We start from the raw sequence: 26823 nt of genomic DNA on the forward strand, positions 1-26823 counted from the left end.
TGACTCACATCAGACATCACCAGACATCCACAAGATGGCCTCAGAGAAACTATTTATAAATGTTGTGGGTGGTTGTGGTGGTTGTGGGGTTATACAAGTAGCCTCGCTCCAAGTTCCAGCTTGCAGTAAGGGGCTTCTCAATCATGTTTAAACATTGTTAGCTGCAGTGTAAAGTATAAATATCCAATCTCTGCCCACGCAATGAAAATAGCATGAGCTGAATGGCTTTGAGCTCCTGAATTTCCCTTTTTTTAAAGGACCAGAGTGTAGGATTTAGTGGCATCTAGCGGTGAGGTTGCAGATTGAAACCAACTGAATACCCGTCTCCCTGCCCTTCCAAGCGTGTAGGAGAATCTATGGTGGCCACAAAATTCACTAAAAAAACGTGAAAGGCCCTCTCTAGAGCGAGCGTTTGGTTTGTCTGTTCTGGACTATCACTCAATCAATTTTTATTTATATAGCGCCATATCACAACAGAAGTCATCTCAAGGCACTTTTCACATAGAGCAGGTCAAGACCGTACTCTTTAATATACAGAGACCCAACAATTCCCCCATGAGCAGCACTTGGCAACAGCGGTAAGGAAAAACTCCCCTTTAACGGGTAGAAACCTCAAGCAGACCCCGGCTCTTGGTGGGCGGCCATCTGCTTTGACCGGTTAGGTTGAGAGAGAGACAGAGAGAGGGAAAGGGGGAGGGGGGGCAGAAGAAAAACAATCACAACAACAACAACAACAAGCACAAGCAGCAACAGCCAGGGAAGGATGCCATCAGGACTGTGAAGGACCGCGAAGGTTCGGCCCGGGAGTCAGGTTTTCCTGTGAGATGAGAAAGCACAACTACTCTAGAAACACAGCGGTGCAACATGGCGGCTCAGTGGAAGAGGAGCCGCTCCCTCTGTAGATGTAAAGGGCTCTAAGGTAGCGGTAACAGTTTCTTATTTACACTAATGAAAACATACTTACGAATATGATATTCTATTTCTGCCAGTTGATCCCTCTAAATCCTACACACTGGTCCTTTAAGTGATTTTAACATCAGTGGAATAAACTATAACCTACAAGTCATTAACACTAGTGTCGGCTTCTTGTCAGAAGTTATTAACAGCTAAATCATTGTTTTTGTCCCATAAATTGTACAGCTTTGAAATGTATTCTACAAACCAGGGGATGGACTCTCGGAGATGTTTTATGAAGAGTCAAGCGTCATAACGTCTGTGAGATTTTTGTAACTCAACGTTAAACAATCGACAGTGCTTCGAGCTAACCAGCTAACGTTAGCGCTGAGTTTAAAGCATTTCTGCTAACGTTTTCTAACTCAATATTGCTATTAAATTCAATATAGTGTTAATAAGTGTCATTATAGTTCTGAATAGTTACTGATAGTGGGCAGTTTGATCATAAACAAGCAGCGAAAGCAGATGATTACATGCAAGTTGGTTTGATGTGAACGTGATGCCTGTGGTAGGTTAATGTTTATAAGCTCAGTTAGAAACAACATAAGTTAAAATTTTGTTGGTAAAAGTGTTTTGTATATACTCCTGATGACTACAACTGATGCCTTTGTGATGATATGTTTCATTTTAACTTAAACGTAGAGTAATTTGTTGCCACACTTTGACTTTGTTCACTTGATTTTAGTGTCATATTAAATCTTCATTGTGTAACTCGCTAACCGGCGGTTGACTCAATTATTTCTTTCTTTGTTTTAGTGTTTTCTGAACTTTGTTACCATGAAACTGACTGTGTGAGACCTGATATCATTTTGTTGTTAGCAAAATAAACTGTTGTTTCAAGCCAAAAGTGAGGGATTGTGCGTCATTCGTCACACTTTGCAGTAGTGTCGACAGTAGATTGTTGTCGTATTGTAAATAGATCAAGTTCATTTTTATTTTCTCCAAAACGGCAAGACATAATTCTACAGTTTTTACATAGAATAGAGAAAACACTCGAGACTTTTATTGGTTGTTGATACCAATAAAAGGAAAGGAGTTCTGTAATTTTGTTTCTTCCTCAACAACCAAACATGTCTTAAGTAAACTGAAACTGAATTACGAGGACTGAACGTGGAAGTGGACAGAGAGTTTCAGAGCAAATGAATTCAATTTCATAATTGAAAAATAAAGGGAACTGGTTGAGTAATATTTAGGAGAGCACTCAGCCCTGCAGTATCATCCAGAACAACACTAGACAAGAGATATGATGAAGCTTTAACCATTAGTGAATGATTTATCCTCAATACAGTCCAGCAGTACAGTAGACCCAGTTACTGCATGCATCAATGTTTGGTGTGTGGTCTGAAACAAATTGGATTTAAAATATACAACTGCCAACAGTTTTACTAGGCTTCGCTGATAAAGTATACAGGCGTAACGGTACAGATGTAACAGTATGACTGGTTGCTTCGGGTGCCAGTAATCCACACACAAGATTCATATATAGAACACAATTAAACACAACACTCATATCTTATCGTTAGCCGAATGAAAAGCACCCCTGGTCCAACACACAGCTGATCCCGATCTGTTGATTGCTGCATGTTTTGAAGGCAGACGGCACAAACCTCGAGTGACAGACCAGCTCTTTCTTCAACCCCCCAGGAATGCTGACCAATAAGATATGAATGAAAGTTTTAAACTCCTCACTGACCAGACCGACTAAACAATCTGCTTCAAACAGAAAAGATCAGATACAGAACCCTCAGTTTCCTGCAGGGTCACCAAACCAGATCACTGACCAAAACCGTATTTGATCCTTCAAGCTACAAGAGCCAGCAAGATGGGAAGACCAATTCACACCCCAGTGTGAACTGATGGTACCATGTGGATAAAAGAGCCGGTCACACACAGAGATGAGCTGGCACCTGGTTGAATTACCAACCCAAGAACTGATCACTGGGCAAACCAGCATAAGGCACAAGACATGTTGCACTATATGCCATGCCCCAGTGACATACAGACACTCACAGACATTTACCAGAACACACACACTCAATGGCCTGGACCCCTGCCGTTTGTAGTCAGATCAAGGAGAATAGAGGACTTAAGAACTCATGGACTTACAGATGTGGTTTTAGATCTTGTCTAAGGACAATTATCTTTGCATGTTGATATGTGTGTATATCATACGTGTGTCATTATGTGCTTTAGTTAGACTTTTATTCCACTGCCTTTAAGCCAAGAAATGTAACACTAACATAGTTCTATCATCCTTGATAACACTATCATGTTTAGTACTCTTCTGCTTGGTTCACTTTCAGAACGCTAAAGCTACCATGAAAAATGCAAAATTAGGAATCATGAAACTATTAAATTGTAAATACTTTGATTAACAGAATAACCACATTCAGGAACTGTACCCACCTGTCTGTGGACAGGAGGGGACTGACTCTGCTCCCCCTGAACTCTGCAACCCCAGGATGCACCTTCTGGGCGGGCAGACCGAAACTTTAAAACAGTGTCTTATCTGAGACTCTAGGCTGCTTTTTTGGGGCTGCTGCTTACTTTTGTCTTCTTGCTTTCTGCCATGCTGGTGGAAAGCTTTCAGTTTGCTAGTCTGAAGATGTGACATCTTCTCAATCTGGAGTCGTGAGTTGAGGATCAAGTCTAGGAGAGCATAAACCAGGATCTCTCTCCCTTAATGGAAACTTTTCAAGTCCAGACCGGCCGACTCACTCATCACTACCAGATCCAGACTCCAGCACATCAGACTCCATTCTCCACAAGAAGCCGCCCCCAGAGAGCAAGCAAGTATTCATACAAAACCTTCATCAACGTGCTTAAACCCTGGTGCTTCATGATTTGTAACTTCAATCGGCAGTTCAGAACTAAGCTGTTGTACCGTTGATTTGACTCACTGCTTCTCAGGTAACAGTCATCTCATCTTTTAATCAGGTTTCTCACACCAACTACACAATAGATAACTCTGCATCATGCATTCAACTCATTCACTAGCCGTAGCCTTGTGTACCAGTTTACCTTTCCCTCCTGTGTTTTGTTTTTAAAATGTTGTACTACTACTAGTACTACTACTAGTAGCTGTAGTATTACTAATAAATGTGTAACTAAAGTGAACTTGTTTGTGTTTTCTAGCGCTTGCATCTCAGTCACTTAATGTTAAAAGACCAATACCCTTGCAAAATCATAATAAAGATTGATAATCATGATGCTAATTGACCCCCCTTGTTTGGCCAACGAGGAGGACTATTTCCCTATTATTATACCTTCTTTAATATGAGTTATGTCACTGGACAAATAATGTCATGTTGGAGCTTTGCACACTAATAACTCATAATTCCCCCATAAAATCATAAAGCTATTTGAGTGAACAAATTCCTACATGGCACTGTTAGCTTAATTGAATTCCCAGCATGCATTGCAGTTGGGTGAAAATCTTCTGATATTCAATTCAATTTTATTTATATAGCGCCAAATCACAACAGAAGTCATCTCAGGGCACTTTTCACATAGAGGAGGTCTAGACCGTACTGTTTAATCTACAGAGACCCAACAATCCCCCCACGAGCAGCACGTGGCGACAGCGGTACGTAAAAACTCCCCTGATATGAACAAACTTACAGGATGGAGACCATTATGTGTCTCTGTAAACATGGGTCTCATAGAAGTCAGGTGGTCTCTCTGCTCAACATTAAAAAAATGATTTAAAAACACCATGATAGAAACTCCTGAACCCTTACTCTGTTAGGCATATGAGTCAAAGGAGCTAGTGTTCTGAGCTACTGTAGCAACATGGCGGTCTCCATGGAAGAGGACCCACTCCCTACGTAGATATAAAGGGCTTATTCTAAGGAAACGACAACACAACAATATACAGCTCTGATCAGTAAAGAGTGAATAAATCCATCATCTGAAAGCTTAAACATGATTCAACGCAGATTGAGTCAGAAGCTGCAAACGCCTGCGAGCTGAACAGAGCCGTGTGACCTGGTCTCAGGTCGGCCCGGTCTGGAGGCTGCCATAAAAAGCCACAAATGATCAGTTAAAGTCAGTGCTAAACTGAGAGTTGAACGCAGTGGTATATATATTTCTTGAGTGCAAAACCAACTTAAGATTCTTCTTCTATCAAGCTTTTCTTACTGAGCTTTGATGATTACAGTTAAAATGTATAAGTGCTTGTTTTTTTTTTTATGAGTAAAGTATGTATGTAAAGGGTTTTTGCATTATTTGCTTGATTCATAGTTGTTTCCTCTTAATAACATAATAATCCAAACTCTTCACCTTCATTACTGTTGCTAAGGAGCAAGAATGGCGTCTTCATTTCAAGCAGGAGACAAAAACAGCTTCTACTTTTTAGTAGAAACATTTTGTATTGCAGCGTAGAGCAAGAACAGAATGATCCAGAAACATGTAAAATCAGTTTGTCACATAAAATTTTTTTCAGATGTTTACAGCAGAAATACAAGAAATTATACATTTAAGTTTTATTGTTTGTATTTCCAAACAGTGTGTTTCATTTCAGCAGGACTGAGCCGCTATCGTTAACCTAAATTCTGATATAGCAGCACCTGGATCTGCTGTTTCGGTTGGCCGGGAGGACAGGGTCACTACCACATGCAATCTACAAAAAAGAGAATTATTATTACGTAATATCCATTTGGCAATAAGTATTACAAACTAATAAAAGCTGCCGAAAAACTTTACTCACATATAGTAGCCATCGGGCAACAATGGAGACACAGTTTTAATATGAAGCAAACATATCATCCCAAAATCATTTACTATGGTCATAAGGAGTGCATACAATACACTTTGACCAGCAACTTATTATGGTGTTTTTAACGACTGATACACATCAATCTACCACAGGGACAGGAAACAGCAGACTGGTGATGGAGTTTTTGGGCCAGTAGAGGGCGCTCATGTTACACACAACACACCAGTCCACCAGTCCACACCAGCAGTGAACTAATAATATTACATTATCACAACACTAAAGAACTTTAATAGTAAATAACATGATATTAAATTAGAGAGGTGACCAATAACAGCAAGAATTGGCTATCAATTGCAGGTGGAATCATGAACTGTCACATTCACACCAAACCAACTTGTTGCCTGTAATCGATCTGCTTCGGCTGCTTTGTTTAAGTTCAAACCGTCCCCTTATCAGTAACTATTCAGAACTATAATTTAATTGATTGATTCTAAATTGAAAATCGATCGTAATGAGAGTTCGATTTCAACATTTGAAATAAAAAGCAGGATTGATTCTCCCACTCCCGCCTACTTGTGCACATGTCCGAGATAAAAAAAAAAAACAACATTTCAAAGACGACATGTGCCTCACCGGTAGCCTGCAGCTGTATTACTTTCTGAGACACCGAGGCCACTGCCGGAGTCAGAGATGACAGAGAAACAGCAAAACTGGAAAATCCTCCTGCTTCCCTGAAATCACTGGTGTGGAAACATTTTACCTTCCATGTGAGTTGTGTAAACAACAAAAGTTGACAGAGAAGCTACAGTTTGTAGGCGATGCTTCACACGTCTATAAAATTGGAGATATATTGACAGGTTTAAACTTCTTGGATCAATAATTCATAAGCAAAACATTGTTAAAAAACAATAACTCTTTCCGACAGTAGTAAGATAGACAACAGGCTACAACCTGATTTTCACAAAAACGAGCCGTCCTCCGAGCTGGACAAATAACATCGGTCTCTAGGTACAGCCGTCTGTGAGACGAGTGCGCACGGACCATCTACGATGTGCAACATTTAAACTTAGTTTGCTGCAGGTGAGGAAACCTGCATTTAATGGCTCTTCTTTTTGTAATTGTGTTTAATAGTTTGTTTCCTATTGAGTGCTGAAAAAGGTGTTATTACATTTTAAATATTTAAATTTTGACCATATGGCCTTAGCATGGTATATCAAACCCCCCCCTTAAAAAAATATGATAGTTATATCACACTTGATACCATGTAGCCTATCTTTTTAAAGAAAAAAATAAAGTGTAAATGAAAGTTGTCAGGGCATAAAAGCAATGATCTGCTGATCTTTACAAATCAAAACTCAATGGTCTAACAATAGCAGAGCCATCAGTACTGAAAAAAATGTTTAAATTGAAAATCGAATTAAATCATGGATTTGGAGAATCGTGACACCCCTTGGGCTAACATTAGCTAGTTAGCTAGCAGCACTATTGATTGTTTAACGCTGAGTAAAGAAATAACATACATATAGCTGCTGTTTTTACTGACAGTCCATCTCCTGTTTTGTAAGATGCAGATCAAATCATTTAAAAAGGGAAATTCTGTAGCTCTGAGGCATTTACAAATTCATTCAACCCATTTTATTCAAAAGATATGAAACTCAAAAATGAAAAATATAAAAAAAACTTTGGGGCGAGAAGTTAACTACAACTCCCAAACTCAGTTTGTCAAGAAGGCCAGGATAGAACTGGGTAGACTGTTAAGGCAAGGTGAGGAGGGAGGGAGACATCACTAACTTTCCTCTACAACATGTTCAACACGGTGCTGAGTGCGTTGGTGGATTTTTAGGGAATTCATGTGAGCAAAAGTTTTCCCACATTGCTCACACCAGTACGGTTTCTCTCCAGTATGAGTGCGTTGGTGGCTTTTTAGAGTACTGTCTTGAGTGAAAGTTTTCCCACATTGCTCACACCAGTACGGTTTTCCTCCTGTATGAATGCGTTGGTGTAATTTCAGATAACTGTTTGTAGTGAAAGTTTTCCCACATTGGTCACAGCTGTACGGTTTCTCTCCAGTGTGAATGCGTTGGTGGCTTTTAAAGGCACTGCCACGAGTGAATGTTTTACCACATTGATCACACCAGAATGGTTTTTCTCCCGTGTGAATGCGTTGGTGGCGTATTAGATGACCGTCTCTAGTGAAAGCTTTCCCACACTCCTCACAGCTGTATGGTTTCTCTCCGCTGTGTATACGTTGGTGTCTTTTTAGGTCACTGTCTCTACTGAAAGCTTTCCCACATTGACCACAGCTATACGGTTTCTCTCCAGTGTGAATGCGCTGGTGGCTTTTTAGATGACTGCTTACAGTGAAAGCTTTCCCACATTGATCACAGCTATACGGTTTCTCTCCAGTGTGAATGCGTTGGTGGATTTTTAGGTCACTAGCTGTAGTGAAAGTTTTCCCACATTGGTCACAGCTGTGAAGTTTCTGACGAGTCTTTAAATATCTTGATGTCGTGAAGGCTTTGTCGCAGTGATGTTTGAGTCCCTTTCTTCCTTTATGTTTCTATGGCAACAGACAAACACAGAGAAACAGAGTGAGTGAGATGACATTTGGAACAACTGATATAAAATCTAGGACCGCTGGATTATGGCAAAATTCATAATCATTATTATTTTGGTCAATATTGAGACAACACTTATTTAACACAATTACTCATTGACTTTGGAAACATAATGCATATAAAAATAAGATCAACTATGATGTGGTGCACTTCCATATGCTACTGAAACTAAATATCTATATTATATATATTTTGTTAAGATGCATGTTGTGTGGAAAGTGATCAATCATTCATTGTGGTACTCTAAGAAACAAGAGGTTTGACAGAAATCATTGACTTGTATGATCCTGCAGTGTGTTAACATGCACCTGAGTAACCGGGTTACAGTCAAGCTGATTTCTTAACTGTCATGTAAACGAGAAGCCCACTTTCTGTAATTGGAGTTTGGGATTAGAGAAACCTGGTTTCCACAAGTAGATTTTACTCCTTGGAGAACAAAAATCTCTCTGCCGTGTATACACGTAACCAGGTTTCTAATCAGCTTTTTACAAGTAAGCATGTGCACAATAACAGACTGCAGACAGAAAGCACAGCGCTGAGTAGCTGGATGAAAGGAGCGGAGCGTCCTCGTATCTTAAATAAGAGCATCAAAAGTCTGACTGAAACTAAAAGTAGCCTGTAGATGTCAGTTTCCACCGCTGAACATTTGAGTGTTTGTTAAGTTCAGACACATTAGCACTGTGAGGAAGACTCTGCACTGTCCGGCTGCTCCAACACACGATTCACAAGACAAACAAGACAAAACCAGAACATCATTGCAAAATCGAATGTGGCACAATAATGGTTTTATCTCGATTACCTTGTTTTCAGAATTGTTGGAAAACAAAATTGTAACTGATAAAAAAAATTCAATTAATAACCCACGCATCGACTACTGCAACTCCTTACTGGCAGGCCTCCCCGCATGTACGTTCAAACCTCTGCAGATGATCCAGAACGCGGCAGCACGTCTGGTCTTCAATCAGCCCAAAACAGCACATGTCACCCCGCTGTTGATATCCCTCCACTGGCTCCCAGTTGCTGCCCGCATCAAATTCAAAACCCTGACGCTCGCTTACAAAACAGCAACTAAAACAGCTCCCGCCTACCTGAACTCCCTCATTCAGGTCTACTCTCCCTCCCGCCCACTACGCTCTGCCAATGAAGGCGCCTGGTACCACAACAGGACCTTAAATCACCAGCTAGACTCTTCTCCTCTGTAGTTCCCTGGTGGTGGAACGAGTTACCAAACTCTGTTCGATCTGCAGACTCCCTCTCAGTCTTTAAGAAAAGACTAAAGACCAGCTCTGCACCTCATGGACTGAATGTAGAGAAAAAACAAAAACACACAGGTGCACCGCCTGTTGGCATCTACGTCCTATCAGACTCAAACTTAAGCTTTATGGCACCTACTCGTGTTGTTGTCTCCTGACTAGATCCCTGCTTGTGTCTCAGTCTCAGATGTACGTCGCTTTGGATAAAAGCGTCTGCTAAATGAAAAATGTAAATTGTAAACCCGGCCCTAATAAAACCATAAACAACAGTTAGATCATGTCTGTAGAACACAAAGGGGGCACTGGCCCCTGAACTTTCTTTATTATTAGTCAATAAACCTGTTATAGAGTTGCATTATGGGAAACGTAGGATCCTTTTTCTTTTTTTTTTAAATAATCTTTATTTGCAATTCTGTCACATTACAACAAATGTGCTAAAATGTTGAACTGGAATCCATATTTGACAGAAACAAATTTTCCATACAAGGCAATTGAACAAATAGAAAAAATAAAAGAAATAACTCAGCTGGAGTATCAAATCACAACAATACATACTCTACACATACGCAAACCAGGCATACCAGCCTTGAGGTAACATACGTCATGTAAATGGTAACTGGTTACAGCCAGTCTGCCCCTGCAGTTAGCCAGAATGAAGCTGAGTCCTGGTGGATCCATCACATCAACCACAGGTTACCAGAACTTAATAAATCCACACATATTGTCATGCAGGGCAAATGTTAAGTCTTTCCAGAGGCAGTGTTTTCAATATTTCCCCCTCACAGTCCTTCAAAGTGGGACCGTCCTAAAAGATCTAATGTTTAAGAATCACTGTCCTTGCTATATACACAAAACCCTAATCATTGTAGTGTCGAATGAGGCTTTTTCCCCTATCTTGATTCAAGAGCATGACTTGGTGATTTCACGTTCAGATTTTGTAACTCTTTCCATCAAACCCTGCTCTCACACTCAAACAGCCAATGCTTGCGCTGAGATTTGCTCCGCTTCTGCTCAGACTGTACGCTTGCACTCATATTTTGTTGCATTCACAGATTTCCTCTCTAACCCCGTCACATACAGAGAAACTTTTCCATGCCTTTATCTCCTCCAGACTGGACTACTGCAATGCGCTCATCACAGGAATCCTCGGCAGAAGCTCCAGCTGCCAGGATCCTGGTGAGACTGTGAAAACACCATTTCTGTTTTCACTACACTGGCTCCCTGTTTCCTTCAGGATGGACTACAAAGTCCTGCTACTCACACACTAATCTATCGACAGACATGAAGTGATCACACCACAAACCTCCAGCTGCATCCTCAGACCACGGGGGGGGGGGGGGGGGGGGGGGGGGGGAATCGAGCCTTCTGCTCTGAGACACCACACTTGTGGTCTGTTCTAAAAAAAAAAGGCCTCAAAACCTTTTCATCTTAACTCTTATTATTTTCTTTATGTTGTGTGTTTTATGTTATTAATACTGTAGCACTACAGTTTCACTACGAATGAAAAGTGCAGTACTATTTATTATTACCACTGCTACTATGATCTGTTGCTCTATATCCTTCTGCCATTGTCTTCTGATGTGTTCTGGAGAATGATCCTTTTCTAGTTAAAGGTTTTGTACACAAGGTTTTGATAGGCTCTTTGACGAGGGCACAACGCAGTCTAACAAGCTGGTCCAGTCCCCTGAGGGAAGAACGTTCAGGCTATTCCCCACTGGAGTTATGAGAGAGAAGTGTCTCTTAAATTTAAAGTATGTTCTGGTCTTATTCCATGAGTCCAGAGTATTTGACACAACTGGTTCTAAATTGTATTTGGTTGATTTCTGTGTGAATACGTATACTTCCTGGGTGAAGGACCCCAGCGAAAAAAAGAGTGTATTTAAGTCCAACTCTTAGCAACAAGGCGTCATGAGGCCGCTCCCTAACTGGTTGCTTCAGATTTTCCACATGGCGCAGCTGTCTGAGCTCCAGACACTCCCACTTCTATCAGCAGCAAATTAGTATTGTTGTTTTGTTTTTTTTTTAATCTAATGTGATCGGGTAATTCTCAGTGTTCATGTTCACACATGCCATTGATGTGAGTACAGATGCATATAAGCTAGCTGCCCGGCTCTTTAGCTAGCTGCCAGAAGAAGAAGGCAACTTCGAGTGAAACTGCGGAAATCAGAGAAAATTCTGTCATTTCCCTCACAAAAAAAACAAAACAACACCCTTTCACAAGCTGTTCACCAGAAGAAAAAAAAAAGACGTTGGACCGGACTAACTAAGCTTACACCCGGGCTTCTCCCGCTCCTGTTATGACCAACAGAGTCGACTAGCTGGATGTGGTGTAAGTGATACCTTTAACTGTCTCCCTGTTCGTTATTTCAGAGGGAGCGTTATGGACGACAACAGGGGAACGAGATTTAAAGCATCTCTCTGAAAACTTCAAACGGCATGAACCCATCTAGACAACAGCATGAGGCTACAGCTTTTTTGGCAAAAAATAAAAAGGATTTTTTTATTTAGGAGTATTTTTACATTGATGTATATTTCTACTAAAGTAAAGGATCTGAATACTTCTTCCACCACTGATAACATTATTAAAATGTACGGTAACACTTTACAATAAGGCTACATTAATCAACATTATAGTTAAGCATTAACTAACCATTAATTAACAGTGAACTAATGTGTCTAGTAATCATTTACTAATGGTGTTCATGTTAACCGAGGTATTAATTTATACATTTTATACTTTATGATGATGCTATTAACATTATTTTAATATAGTAATAGGCAGTAATAAGCATTAAACAATACAATAAGCATTTTGTCAACAAATGCCTCTTGTTAACATTTAGTGTTTATATGTTAATTAAAGATACTGACTAACATTAATCAATTGTTGATAAAGATGTTAATTGACATGTAACGTTCACAGCTAAACCATTTCATTAAAAGAAAACTTTATAAAAAGGTTTATTTAAGGGTAATGATTGTCCATCTTCCATCTTATAACTTATTTTTTGGTAAAGGTTGAGATCACTCACAGACTGTATGTTCCTTAACTTACAGCCTAACCTATAAATCTTGTATTATGTTATACTTTGGAAGCATTACTTAACCATAATTAACCATTTATTAACGCTCTTTGTGACTCTTGTAAATTTGAAACAATCACACAGCTATTAAAACATCTCCAAATGGAAATCAATTAATTATGACAACCTTCTGCTATCAACAGATATTGATAATGTTATTGATGGACAATTATGGTTAAGTAATGTTTATACAGTATAACATAATACAATCATTTATAGATTAGGAACAAACAAACCGCTACATGAAGACCTTGCAGTCTGTACACTGATCTCAACTTTTACCAAAAATAAGTTATAAGTTGGAGGATGGACAAGTATATAAGTGGCCAATCGTACCCCTTAAATAAACATTTAAAAAAAACAAATAGCTTTCTGTTAACACAGGGGTTAATGTGACATCTAGTTTCAGAAAAATGAAGCATGTGGCCAAAAACACAACCTTAACTGCATCAGTTCAAACATGGCTCAAAGGTGCTTTTTGGTCCTCGTCCTATATTAAGTCATATTTGGATAATAATAACTAGAATATGTTTTATGCCAGAACTATGCAAATCACCACATACCACCTGTATAAAATTCCAGACTTATAGGCCTAACCTTATGGGAGATATGGAGTTTTCAGTTTGTGGTGTCTCTGAACCTCTCAAAAAAGTGGCCAAATTTGCTTTTACTCACTGCTGTGACACTGGGAAACATACTGAACACATTGTTCATTTGATGGATGGCTGGTCTGGTTTCCACATGTTTCCAAGTGGCCATATTGACTCATCTCTTGTCATGTGACACTACCGAATGTTAGTATATTTGATACAAACAAGACAAACCATGTGGAACTGAATTCCAAACCAATTTCAAATAGTTTACCATGCCAATACAAAAACTGCTCAAAGCTGAACTATATACACACAAAAACTCTATAGAATATGTATTTAAAAAAAGAGAGGTATACGGTAACTATACAGTATAAAATATATAAAAAAAAAGGAGGTAGACAGTAAAGAAAATATATCTATAAAATATAAAACATGTGCTGCTGTTTGTCTCAGGCTGCATAACAGTTACAGACTACAGACAATAACAGATCCAAGGCAGTCCTGGTGTTCTGATCAGGGACTGTTGTCTACAGTCCCCTTTGTTTGTGCCAGGCGTTGAAACAATCCCTCTTTGCCACAAAGCACAACGGCACATCACATGACACACATCCAACCGGGGTTTTCCGGTGGCAGAGTGTACATTTCCTTCTGCCTACAGTGCTCGCGCTCCGTTTCGGCACATCAAGTCCCTCTACGAAGTACTGCAGCTTGTGCGAAGCCGCTAGGTTAGGGGGCGCGGTGTATCTCCTGCTAGAAGCTTGAGACGTCGACTCTGAGCCGTGTGCTGCAAGCTCCTCAACGAGGGCCTCCCGGAATTCCTTCAGCGTCATGGACTCCGTCTGGGTTTGTTGATGGAGAATGTGGGCGTTCACCACAGCAATGTCCACAAAGTGGAAGAACAAAGTCCGGTACCACTTCCTGGTCTTGTGGATGACACTGTAATACCCAATGAGAGCATCAGACATGTCGACCCCCTTCATGTGCTGGTTGTAGTCTTTGACTGCGGCTGGAATAGGGATGTCAGTCTGCATCCGCTTCCCAGCTTTCTTCAATGTCTTTCGGGTCATATGACCATTGAAGGCCTTGTGGATGGTGGAACACATGACGACCTCTCGGGTGTCCATCCACTTCACAAAAAGCACTTCGCTGTCCCTGATCCACCGTATGGTACCCCGAGGAGTACCCCTGGTGAAATCGTTGGCCTTAGTCTTAGGGAAACCAACTCTGTTTGTACGAACGGTACCACAAGCCCCGATTCCCTTTTTCAACAAATCCAGGAAAAGCTGAGAACTGGTGTAAAAGTTATCAACATAAAGATGATAACCTGTGCCCAGACAACCGAAGTCCATGAGGGACATCACAGAGTCATAACTCAGTCCCTTCCCAGAGCCAGATGACTTGCCGTCATACACATAAAGGTTCCACGTGTATCCACAGCTGGAATCAGTCAGTACAAACAGCTTGTAGCCCCACTTATTTGGCTTGGCCAGCATGTATGGTCTGAGTGAAATCCTCGCCTTCGATGCTTCCATTCGTTCATTAATCGAAATGTGCTGACAGGGTTGGAAGTGTGACTTGCACGATTCGACGATGTGCTTGTAGAGCGGCTTTATCTTGCCGAGACGGTCGTATCCAGGCGTCCCCCTCTTGGCGTTATTCTCCTCATCACCTTTGATGTCACTTATGTGCAGAGCTCGACAAATGGTGAAGAATTTGTTCCGCGACATGACGGAGGAGGGGAACGGGAGACTGTAGAGTCGAGACCCTTTCCAGAAGTCCACCAGCGTAGAGCACTTCACCAAGCCCATGTAAATCACCATCGCAATGAAGGAGAACATGTCACTGATGGTGATGTTGCGCCATGCTCCTCTCTTCCCTTTTTGTTTCTTTGCACCGTATGCATTGGTGTTTGCCAACAAAGTCCTGAGCACAGCATCTGTAAAAAACAGTCTAAAGAATTGTAGTGGACTGCGAGCAGCCCTGGTCCCCTGTTGTGGTCCAGGCTGTCGTACTGGCATGAAGACCAGTGGAGCAGGTGCAGCATCCTCTTCATACACATTATGCCACTGCTGGGTCACTGTGAGGGGGGCACACTGTGATGCTCTGGGTGTCTGACCTCTACCCCGAGCGCCTTTGGCAGCACGGAAACGTGAACGTCTAGGAGTTGGTGTGCTGGAAGTAGCGTCCCCCGATCCACTGAATCCAGAGAGGCGTTGGCGCTTCGGCCTAGTGTCAGACTCCCAATCCGAACCACTATCTTCAACTGGTGACCTACAAAACACGATGTAATGTACAGTTGTTAGCAAAATATCCCCACTCGCTCATTTACAATTTGTTATGTTAATCAAAAGTGTGATTTAATAATATATAAATGTGTTTACCCAGCAGGGGTGTCAGCGCTTGTGGCTGCAGAAGAGGAGCGTTGCCGCCTCTGCTTACCGGGGTCAGCAGAGGACGGCGTTGGGTGCTTGTCTGGTTGAGCGTCAGGCTCCCAGTCAGAACCACCATCTTCAGCTGATGACCTACAAAAACAGTGTAATGCAGAGTTGTCAGCATTTGTTTACAAGCTTGATAAAAAGCCATATATGATAAGGAGGAAACAAGATGGCGCAGCCTGGCTTTCATTCAAGGCTAGATAAATATCCGAGTGAAAGATCGTTACTCACCGATCTAAAATGGCGTCACGGCCTTCAGCAAACATCGCTTCTCTTTCCGAGTCATATTCGCTGTCGTCGGTATCGTCTTCTGACGAGGCTTCTATCATCTCGAAGGCCTCTTCAGTGGTGAACGCTTTCTTCTTCGTGGCCTTAGACATTGCGAAATAGCCACAGAAACCAAATTAAAAAAGTAAATCGTGTTTTCGGAGGTGAGCCTGCCTTCGACAGTGATTATTACTGTATTAACTAGTGTTAATAGCATCTTTATACCTAACTACCTAACTATTAAATATATAAATACCTTAGTTAATTATTTGATTCCACTGTATAACAGTAAATGCATTTGAAATGTTAAGTGGGCTCTTTTTTGAATTACTTAAAGTTTCTTTTGTTTTAATTTGTTGTTTTAGTTGCCATAGTGATTGACCAACTGAGAGAGAAAAATGCTGTATTGGTTCTTTCACTTAACCGAAGGATCTGAATTATTTTTCAGCCGCCGCAGTTATGTTAAAAACATTGACTCTATATAAATAGACATCATGACAACTCCCCAAAGGTGGAGCCAAAACATCTGGATCGCCCCCTGGTGGCTGATGGGACATGAACCAAACAAACAAAAACAAAAATAAAAATCAAAGTACAGCTCAGATAAATTCTTCCCAGAGACGATTTCTATCATTTTAGGCAGTTCTTGTCACGCTGATGTTTGTCCAACTGCTCGTTGTTCTGATGAGTTTGTTTTTATTTGACTGTATAAAAACGGGGTGTGATGTCATCATCGACAGATGTAACAGCTGCTCTCGAACCTCCATCAGGCGGCGGACGGACGGCTGAGGGGGGGGGGCGTGTCCCGTAGGCCGCCAATCCCGCTGCCCGACCCTGGCTACAAATGATGTCACACAAGCAAGGTGGCGGCTCCCAGAAAGGAGATATTTTGCATAGCGACAGGAAGTGGACACGCGTCACATACAGCCGACGGATAAAAACCATTAAACATTATTTTCTAACTTTGTTTAAGCTGAACTCAGGAAACACTGAGACCTTGATGTAGTTTTTAATGACTGAAAACTCAGTGAACACAAAATCTGGAAGTGTTTTAGTTTCTTTTTTTCAGACTTTCTCTCCAACAACAGAATGAACAGATGATACACGGACCCTCCAGACTCGTCCTCGTGTCTTTAGTCTCATTATGAAGCCGGTTTTATCATGAAGTCCTGAACACTGACCTGTTTATCGGTGGTAGCAGAGGGTGAACCTGGTTCTCCTCTTTTAACAGGGTTGTTGGTACAATGCTCTGGGTTGGTGAAATCCAGCAGGTCTCCTCTCTGACCGATGGACTGTTCTTCTCCTTTTTCCTGCGTTATTTCAAGTAGCAACCAGCACTGAGGTACATTACTGACTCCTATTATATAGTTGGAGTGTAAACCAGAGTTTTCTATCCACTGAGAAAAAAAACAAACACAAGAAAAATTAATTAATTAAAAAGAAAAATATACACATTTCAATAAATGTTCAAATGATCCAATATTTCAGCAAAAATCAAAGATTAGAGAAAAAGTCCAAAAACTGAAAACAGATTTGTGTATCAGAACTTTGTTTTTTCTTCTTTCCTCTCCCATTAATCATCTCACCACCCCTCAGATTTATCTGCTGACCCTTTGGAGGGGCCCGACCCCTAGGTTGGGAACCACTGGACTAAACTAGCTAACTGTATATAAAGTAGTGTAAACTAGCTCCACCTCCAGCAGCTACAACAGTAACATGCTGCTCTAACACTGATGCTTCACTATTAATAATCTAATGATGTCATATATAATAATATATCAGTCAGAGGGACCAAACCACTACTTTTACTGCAATACTTTAACTACATCAAGCTCATAATACTTATGTACTTTTACTGCAATACTTTAACTACATCAAGCTCATAATACTTATGTACTTTTACTGCAATACTTTAACTACATCAAGCTCATAATACTTATGTACTTTTACTGCAATACTTTAACTACATCAAGCTCATAATACTTATGTACTTTTACTTGTAATGAAGCCGGTTTCATCATGAAGTCCTGAACACTGACCTGTTTATCGGTGGTAGCAGAGGGTGAACCTGGTTCTTCTCTTTTAACAGGGTTGTCGGTGTGGTTCTCCGGGTTCTGGTTCTCCTCTACTTTGATCTTGTAGTGGTCCTGGTCTTTGAAATCCAGCAGGTCTCCTCTCTGACTGATGGACTGTTCTTCTTCTTCTTCTTTTTCCTGTTTTATGTCGGGTAGCAACCAGTGTTGAGGTGCATTACTGACACCTGCTGTGTTGTTGGAGTGTGAACCAGAGTTTTCTGTCCACTGGAAAAAACAACAAGAAAAAATATATATAATTTAAAAAAACAAGAACATTTCACTGAACAGTAAATTCTTTTGCTCAGTCCAGTTTCTTTCAAATACTGGAATCGAGCTTCCAGGAAATGTTGGGTGAGGAGTAAACGTGCTCGCCTCCAGTTCCCACACTTTTGAACTTTTACCCTTTAAACCTGTGGATCAAACGATCAAACAAATGTGCAAAGATAACATTAATATAATAAGAGACAGTTCCCGGGGAGTTAGCAAGAAGGCTAATCTGTGGTGTAGCATTTTGGTTTGCTGTTTGAAATGATTGAAGTCGTACTTGTATTATCTCCAGAGTGTCTCAACATTAATGACCAGATGGTTGAACATAGAAAATAAACTCCTCAACAGGAAGAAGAGTATAAAATATGATGTTTTATGATTTTGCATCAGGTTTTTCTAAAAGCCTCTTTATGCCCAGTAAACCTGTTCACATTGAACTCTTCCAGTGTATTTTGAGTTTAATACATAATGCATCATTCTTACTCATGTATTGTTTGCAGGAAGTAACTTGAGGCCTCACGAAGCATCTAAATTCACAAAGTTAACCAGGCTGATGAGCGCGGCAATAAAACCTCGTCTATGTGCAAGTAAGGAAGTAACAGCTGCGGGGGGGGGGAGGGGGGGTCAGATGATTCTTGGACATCTGCGTCCGTCTATCTTACAACAACTGGTTTATTCCATGTTTTGAGGGTGTTGTTGGTCCATGCATGAACGTTTGAATGAGCATCGATGATCCTTCTGCCAAAGACTCCAATAAAAACTCAGTCTGAGACCAAACGGAAGTGGATTCTTGGAGGTTTTTCCACCACAGAACTTTCTGATAAACACACTAAACTGGCTAACTAACTAGCTGTTGGCTTAGCTTTAGCTAACGACTAGCACAGCCTGGACAACGTGACTACTGTGTTGACTGGGATAACTGGTCAGCCATGTGACTGAACAGGGGTTCATATTAGAGCCTCGTGGCCTGATGAAGTCCTGAACACTGACCTGTGAGTCCGGTTCTTCCTTTTTTACGGGGTTGTCGGTGGGATACTCCGGCTTCTGGTCCTCCATTCTGCTCTTGTACTGGTCCTGGTCGGTGTTGGACTGTGTTTCTGCTCCAGCATAAATAAGACATCCGAGTTCTCGCGATATCACGTCAGCGTCTCGCGGTCACTCGAAGCTCTTTTTTTTTAAATTAACTTTATTTAAAACACAATTCACAGCAGGAATATTGATTTTGATTCTTCAAAAAAAAAAAAAAAAAAAAAAAAAAAACTAGAAGCAGATTCCAAACAGCAAGTCTTTATTAACAGTAAATAAAGATAGATGCATACATTTAAATAATAAAAATAAAAATCACCTTCACATCCCAGCAGTTAATTTAACATCAACCAGATTTCTGTAAACAACCAAACATATCAAACCACAAATCATTTATATTTTTAGACCATATCAGCAAACCACACAAACAACCCATATGGTAGCAGAGCCAATTAAATGAATAAATAATAATAATAATAATAATAATATTCAATCTTTATCAAAACACACATAGTACAAAGGTTTTGTATTGACTGATGTGTATCAGCTGATAGTTCTCTCCTTCATTTCTAAACCAAGTTAGTAAAGGTTTCTGATATTTCTATTTACATGAATGAATGTGATATTTCCCCATAATCATGATGATATTGACCATATCAGTTATTTTATCTTTGTACATTAAAATCTGTAGTTTAAGGGATCAAACTTTGATGAATCACCAGCAACTGGAATTAAATGTCTTTATAATTAGATTGAGATCAATACAACATATTGGTTTACAGTTTAATTCATTTAAATATGTGATTTAAAAAGGTTTAGCGGTTAAAGAGCGATGCTAAGCTACCTGCTCCCTCTTTTAATTTTCTTTATGTGAATTTATATTTGTTACAAATTAAAACAAATGAATCTCACATGATTCAGTTTTATTTTAAAACATTGACCGGTAATAAAACTCAGATTACATTTGATTTGATTTTCCACCGAAACAGCCTGCAACAAACGACTGTTTTCATTATCCATTAATCTGAAATAGTGAAAAATGCTCGTTATTATTTCTTAGAGTCCAAGCTGACATATTTTAATGTCTTGTTTTGTCTGATCAATAGTCAAAAATACCAAAATAATTCAGTTTACTGTCACAGAAAAGCTTCAGAAAAGTTCCAGAAATAGCTGAATTGTTGGATTCAATAACTGTGAGGTGATGGCTGTTCAGTCGGCAGCAGAGATGGTAAACAGGTTTCAGTCATTACAGTCCGAGTCGTTCACACCTCCTCATTGTTCTGCTTCAGTGCTGGAATGTAACTACGTACATGTACTCAGATACTTTATTACAATTTAAAGGTACTTTACATGAGTATTTCCATTATCTGCTACTTTATACTTCTACTTCACCACAGTTCCTGTTCAGATCTACATTTTATGAGTCAAAGATGTATTTTATATTTTTACATTTGTAATGAATTTAAGTCACTTTGTAGAGATCTGTTTTCAAAACATGATTCAAAAGGGAATCATGCAGCATGGGAGGAAAACTGTCCAAAGAGAGTAAGAGAGGTAAGAAATAATCAGGGTCTGATCTAAGACGAGACTTCAGCACGAGGAAGTAGGTAAGAAATGTTAAGATGTGAGACAAGAAGCTAAGAAAACATGATGAGTTTAAAGATCAGGGGAAGATTTGGGCCTTTTTTTCCAGTGGTAATATACCGTATACTGCTGGAGTAGAAATAAAACCTGAGAAAACATAACGTGATATAACTGTAGGAGATTTCTGGGTGTCGACACGGAGACATGAAGAAAGTATTAAACATTGTTACTTGTTGTAGACGTTGTACAATCGTCACATCAACAACAGTTGTTGTTCAGCCCTTTCCTTAAAGATTGTGAACGCAAACCAGACAGCTTTATACGTCTCCAGAAGCAAAGCTACGTACCTAAATGAACACTTCCACAAACTGTTACACCTTCTTACAAACAAGTATGGTCATATGATCTTACAGAGACCTCATGGTCAATGACTTCAAACACGACATCCTTCCACTTTAGCATGTTTAGTTACCTCATGATCCGCACAGTCCCAGACCCCAGAGGTCAGCGAGCAACCCTCAGGTAGAAACCAGTTCAAGAGTCCAACTAGCCGAGGAGCAGGATTTCTTCACTAACATGTAGACCAGGATGACAATGACATTACATCACATTCAACAGAAAACAAACATTGACCCTCTAGTTTGAAAACAACATTTGTTACATGTATACAAAAGATTTATAAAATGATAACCTCATCATTCATTTTGCTCTCACAGTGTTGTTGTTGGGAGTTTCTAGAGAAGATGTGCAGCTTTTAGTTTCTCTCAAACATCTGAAACATAGAGAATTTAGAGCAGAGTGTGGAAATGGATGGGAAGAGATTATTTATTTATTTATTTAGTTAGTTAGTTAGTTAGTTAGTTAGTTAGTGTAGATTTTAGTTTAAATCCAGCAGATGGCGGTAATGCGACATTTTGGACGCCAACCGCCACTAAAAACCAGGAAGAAGAAGAATGACACATCATCCCATGATGCATTGCGTGATCCGTTGCTAGGATACAGTCAATTCCTCCCGTTAGCCGCTAACACGACGCTCACGCATTTATCCAGCTAGACGCGTTTCCACTGAGTTCAGACTGTTAGACAGACATTTAAAACATATCAGGAAAGTTAGTTTACGCGTCCATATCGGCGCTTTAACCCCCGCACATCGCGCTGTCGGACGGTTTAAAGCCTCCGGAGGCCCGGTCCGTTGTTAGCTGTCCGTTGCTTGGTGGCCAAAGCTAAACGGTTAAATAACCGGTAGATAAATGCCTGTAACCGTCGTTCAGCTCTGTCGGTGATCTGTCGGTGTCATATGGAGCGAGCTAACCGGGGCAGAGGCACGATAGTCCTGAAGAACCAGCTGTACGACGAGAGCTTGGAGGTGGTCGACTCCGAGGAGGTAGCGAGCGTCCGCAGCCCGACTCCCCGCAGCCAGCGTCAGGTAACAGTGAACAACACGGGCGGAGCTAATAAGAAGCTAAATGATCATGAAAATATTATACTGATGCTTCTTGTGAACTACTTTGCTTGCTGGTTGTTAGTTGGATGCAACAGTTAACAGGTTATTTTGGTGAGAAAGTAACAGAAGCGTCTCGTTACTGGTTGTAACGACCGACGCAAGCAGCGCTCCGGCTGTTTGTTTGTGTATTTTGGTGCCAAGAGCAGCACGTACAGGTGTGAGGAGAGGAACAACCAGGTGTACAAATAACAGGTTTACACTTTAAAAACATGTGCTATGTGTGCGCCGTGTCATTTAACTCCGTTGGTTAAGTTTAGGCACAAAAACCACTTGGTTAGGTTTAGACAAAGAGCACGGTTTGAGTTAAAACACTGAAAATGTGTCGTAAAAATGCCGGAAATGACAGTCAGTACACATGTCCTGCTGCTTTTTACCAGCTGATTATCTGTCCGTTCATCCAACCCGAGTACTATCAGCTTCATGTAGTAAAAGTACAGGAGTACTATCAGCTTCACGTAGTACAAATACACGAGTACTATCAGCTTCATGTAGTAAAAATACACGAGTACTATCAGCTTCATGTAGTAAAAATACACGAGTACTATCAGCTTCATGTAGTAAAAATACACGAGTACTATCAGCTTCATGTAATACAAATACATGAGTACTATCAGCTTCATGTAGTAAAAATACACGAGTACTATCAGCTTCATGTAGTACAAATACACGAGTACTATCAGCTTCATGTAGTAAAAATACACGAGTACTATCAGCTTCATGTAGTAAAAATACACGAGTACTATCAGCTTCATGTAGTAAAAATACACGAGTACTATCAGCTTCATGTAATACAAATACACGAGTACTATCAGCTTCATGTAGTAAAAATACACGAGTACTATCAGCTTCATGTAGTACAAATACACGAGTACTATCAGCTTCATGTAGTACAAATACACGAGTACTATCAGCTTCATGTAGTACAAATACACGAGTACTATCAGCTTCATGTAGTAAAAGTACACGAGTACTATCAGCTTCATGTAGTACTATCAGTGCAGTGGAAGTATAAAGTAGTGTCACATGGAAATACTGCAGTAAAGTACTTCAGGAGTACTTGTATGTGAAGATGTTGTGATGTGACGTTGACGTCTCACTCTGTAGAAACAAACTGTAGTTTTGTTTTTTTCAGTCAGAGTCCCGGCGGAACAGGAGGGGGCGTGGCCTGATGTCAGCCAATAGCAGCAGCGACGAGTTCGACGAGGACCACAAGCCTCAGCGGCCCGCAGAGCCGATCAACGGACAGCCCGGGGTCAGCCCCGAGGAGGAGGAGGAGGAGGAGGACGACGACGATGATGATGACGACGATGAGGACGAAGACGACTCTGACGAAGAGGATACGGACGACGACGACGGCGAGGCTCCGGAGGGAGCGTACGACCCCGCCGACTACGCCAACCTGCCCGTCAGCACCGAGATCAAAGAGCTGTTCCAGTACATCACACGGTGCGTTCAGGGTCCGGCTCGTTACTGTCAGCGTAGTAGAGCTGCAGCGATCAGTCGATTCATTGATAAGCTACATTATAAAGCAGCTCAGCGTCTGTCTGATGATGAAGAGGAGGCTGCTCTCAGGTTGACCTCTGACCTCTGTGTTGTTGTCTCTCTTCTTCAGCTACACTCCTCAGTCGGTGGAGCTGGAACACAGCCTGAAGCCGTTCATCCCGGACTTCATCCCCGCCGTCGGCGACATCGACGCCTTCCTGAAGGTCGACTCGCTTCCTTTTATGGGATTAAACTTAAACACTTCACACAGATGAATTCATCCGTTAATTAACGTTCAGCAGTGACCAGTTTAACACAGTTTACTGGAAACCATTCAGTTAGATTATAAATAACTGGATTAAAAGGTTAAAGTTCTTCAGCGGTTGAGAAGCCGTGAAGGTGTCAGAAGTAAAATCACTGGATTATAACTGATGCGTTCATGTGTCATCGTCTTTCACATCATCCTCCGGTTTATATTTACTGATTTAAATAATGTGAATGGTGTGATCTGTGCTGCGTTCAGGTGCCGAGGCCGGACGGTGAATCAGACGGTCTGGGGCTGCTGGTTCTGGACGAGCCCAGCGTGAAGCAGTCGGACCCCACGGTGCTGTCGCTGTGGCTGTCAGAGGAGACCAAACAGCACGGAGCCACCGAGGTGATGATGACTGCACACACACACACACAGATACACACATAAACACACACACACACACACACAGATACACACATAAACACACACACACACACACACACACACACACACAGATACACACATAAACACACACACACACACACACACACACACAGATACACACATAAACACACACACACATACATTCCTCCTCTTCAGAAGAAGAAGACGAGCTGATCCACCTCAAACACTTTGGAAATGAAACTCTATATTTTATGTTAATAGATTTACTTTAATGACATCATTGACTGGTTTTATTTGGTGCTGATGTTGAGCTTAAAGCAGCTTCAGGATCATTCTGACTTGTAACACGGACGACGGCGTCTCTTTCCTTCCTACTCGTGTTGAGCGGTAACGATCAGCTGTGAGTCACCTGGATGTAACGCGTCTCCGTTTCCTGCTGCTTCGTTAGCGACGCTGTTCTCTAATAAAAGCAAGTCGACACAACAAAGATTTGGAGCTGCTTGTTCATTGGATCAGTTTTAAACACTGCAGAGAGGAACAAGCAGAAACAACCACAGTGATGATGATGATGTTTGATGAAGAGCTGCAGACAACAGACTCTCGTCAAACAGGTAGTCCAAACCACTAACGTGACCTTCCAGTGAGGGTGCAGCACTGGTGTATTCACTTCATCTCAGGGCTGTTTCCACATCGAGCAGGTCTAGATCGAGACCCGACAGCAGGAAAAACCTCCTTTAACAGGAAGAAACCTGCAGCACAACCAGACTCTCTCCTCATGTGAGACAACAGACTTCAACACTATAATCACTGTTGTTATTACAGATGTTTTCATCAGCGGTAACTTAACACGACTCAAACATCTGTTAGCGACGTGTAATGAACACGTGTGGCAGCAGAGGTCGCTGACGTCACATCGTCTGGATTTAATAAAAGCTTAGAAACAGAACTCAGGTTCAGTTTTTACTGTTTAATACGACTGATGGTTCAGAAAACACAAACATACAAATAATACAACAGATCTGAAATATAATTATCCAGGAAGTCATTAATATGAGTCTCTCTCTCTCTCTCTCTCTCTCCGTCTCTCTCTCTCTCTCTCCGTCTCTCTCTCCGTCTCTCTGTCTCTCTCTGTCTCTCTCTCTCTCTCTCTCCCCGTCTCTCTCTCTCCGTCTCTCTCTCCGTCTCTCTCCCTCCGTCTCTCTCTCTCTCTCTCTCTCTCTCTCTCCGTCTCTCTCTCCGTCTCTCTCCCTCCGTCTCTCTCTCTCTCTCTCTCTCTTTCTCCGTCTCTCTCTCTCTCTCTCTCTCTCCGTCTCTCTCTCTCTCTCTCTCTCTCTCTCTCTCCGTCTCTCTGTCTCTCTATGTCTCTCTCTCTCTCTCTCTCTCTCTCTCTCTCTCTCTCTCTCTCTCTCTCCCTCCTGCAGCTGAAGAAGGTGACGAGCGTGGCGAGTCCTCAGTTGAACCCTCGTGCAGTGGACAGCTGGGTGGAGAGCATCAGCGCGCTGCATCGCTCCAAACCTCCGGCCAGCGTGCAGTACGGCCGGCCGATGCCGGACATCGACAGCCTGATGCAGGAGTGGCCGGCGGAGCTGGAGGAGCTGCTGGGCCGCCTGCAGCTGCCGCCCGCCCGCCTCCGCTGCGGCCTGGCCGAGTACGCAGACGCCGTCTGCGGCCTGCTGGACATCCCCGTCTACGGCAGCCGCATCCAGTCTCTGCACCTGCTGTTCAGCCTCTACCTGGAGTTCAGAGACTCGCAGCACTTCACGCGCAGAACGTAGAGAAACGTCTGCATGACGGCTGCTTGTGTTCAGACAACATGTGACTTCTAGATTTGTTTGTTGTTGTTCATGTCTCTTCATACAGACCTGTATATATATATATATATGTTCTGCTGTCAAATAAAGACAATAATCCTTTAAAAAGTGTTTCAGACGCGTTTCTCTGCAGATTAAAAACATCTGCGGCTCATTTATGACTCGTTAACGGGTGTTTAACTGGTTTTAGAGCTGCAGCTTCCTGTTTACTCATTTATTCAGTTTCTGATGAGTCATCATGTCTGTTATATTTAATAAATCATTAATAAAAAATAATTAAAGGCTGCAGTTAATATTTTTTTAATTACTGGAGTTTCTTTCTTTATGTGCAAAAGCAGCAAAAATGTAATTGTGACGTTCAGAGGTGAAAATAAATAAATAAATAATAAATTAATTATTAGCAGATTATCTGGAGACAAATAATTTATATTAAATGATTTTGTTCACACAAGATAAAAAAAATCACCTTTGAGGATTTAATTAATAAAGATTTAATATT

At 41.2% G+C, this 26823-nt stretch overlaps 2 protein-coding genes and 1 long non-coding RNA gene across 3 annotated transcripts; 1 reads left to right on the top strand and 2 right to left on the bottom strand.

Annotated features, from left to right (window-relative positions):
- Positions 1 to 846: 846 nt before the first annotated feature.
- Positions 847 to 13532, bottom strand: LOC122974344. The gene is made up of 3 exons (XR_006400355.1): positions 13522 to 13532; positions 10752 to 10755; positions 847 to 2987 (listed from the first exon to the last, which is right to left on the bottom strand). It is a non-coding gene; the product is annotated as an uncharacterized LOC122974344 (long non-coding RNA).
- A 63-nt stretch (positions 13533 to 13595) lies between these two features.
- LOC122974085 (piggyBac transposable element-derived protein 4-like) lies at positions 13596 to 19371 on the bottom strand. Its single transcript, XM_044341961.1, has 6 exons — positions 19253 to 19371; positions 17960 to 18220; positions 17102 to 17317; positions 15885 to 16024; positions 15600 to 15740; positions 13596 to 15489 (listed from the first exon to the last, which is right to left on the bottom strand). Exons 1-6 carry the CDS (start codon positions 19316 to 19318, stop codon positions 13746 to 13748), a joined length of 2568 nt encoding a protein of 855 aa, XP_044197896.1. The 5' UTR covers positions 19319 to 19371; the 3' UTR covers positions 13596 to 13745.
- Positions 19372 to 21832: 2461 nt separating this feature from the next.
- ift46 (intraflagellar transport 46 homolog (Chlamydomonas)) lies at positions 21833 to 26577 on the top strand. The gene is made up of 5 exons (XM_044342129.1): positions 21833 to 22298; positions 23509 to 23822; positions 23989 to 24082; positions 24382 to 24513; positions 25935 to 26577. The coding sequence occupies exons 1-5, from the start codon at positions 22170 to 22172 to the stop codon at positions 26286 to 26288; spliced, it is 1023 nt and encodes a 340-aa protein (XP_044198064.1). The 5' UTR covers positions 21833 to 22169; the 3' UTR covers positions 26289 to 26577.
- Positions 26578 to 26823: the final 246 nt, after the last annotated feature.

The sequence above is a fragment of the Thunnus albacares genome, chromosome 22, assembly GCF_914725855.1.
Source record: "Thunnus albacares chromosome 22, fThuAlb1.1, whole genome shotgun sequence".
In the NCBI taxonomy this organism is placed as follows: Eukaryota; Metazoa; Chordata; class Actinopteri; order Scombriformes; family Scombridae; genus Thunnus; species Thunnus albacares.

What these genes read in the sequence shown, in the direction of transcription:
- ift46 (XM_044342129.1), top strand. Translation starts at nt 22,170, where the DNA reads ATGGAGCGAGCTAACCGGGGCAGAGGCACGATAGTCCTGAAGAACCAG. An exon ending in CTGTTCCAGTACATCACACG is followed by an intron (nt 23,823 to 23,988) that starts GTGCGTTCAGGG and finishes TCTCTTCTTCAG; the next exon opens with CTACACTCCTCAGTCGGTGG. An exon ending in ACATCGACGCCTTCCTGAAG is followed by an intron (nt 24,083 to 24,381) that starts GTCGACTCGCTT and finishes TGCTGCGTTCAG; the next exon opens with GTGCCGAGGCCGGACGGTGA.
- LOC122974085 (XM_044341961.1), bottom strand. Translation starts at nt 19,318, where the DNA reads ATGGAGGACCAGAAGCCGGAGTATCCCACCGACAACCCCGTAAAAAAG. An exon ending in CTGCTACCACCGATAAACAG is followed by an intron (nt 16,025 to 17,101) that starts GTCAGTGTTCAG and finishes GCAATGTCTAAG; the next exon opens with GCCACGAAGAAGAAAGCGTT. An exon ending in AGCGCTGACACCCCTGCTGG is followed by an intron (nt 15,490 to 15,599) that starts GTAAACACATTT and finishes CGTGTTTTGTAG; the next exon opens with GTCACCAGTTGAAGATAGTG.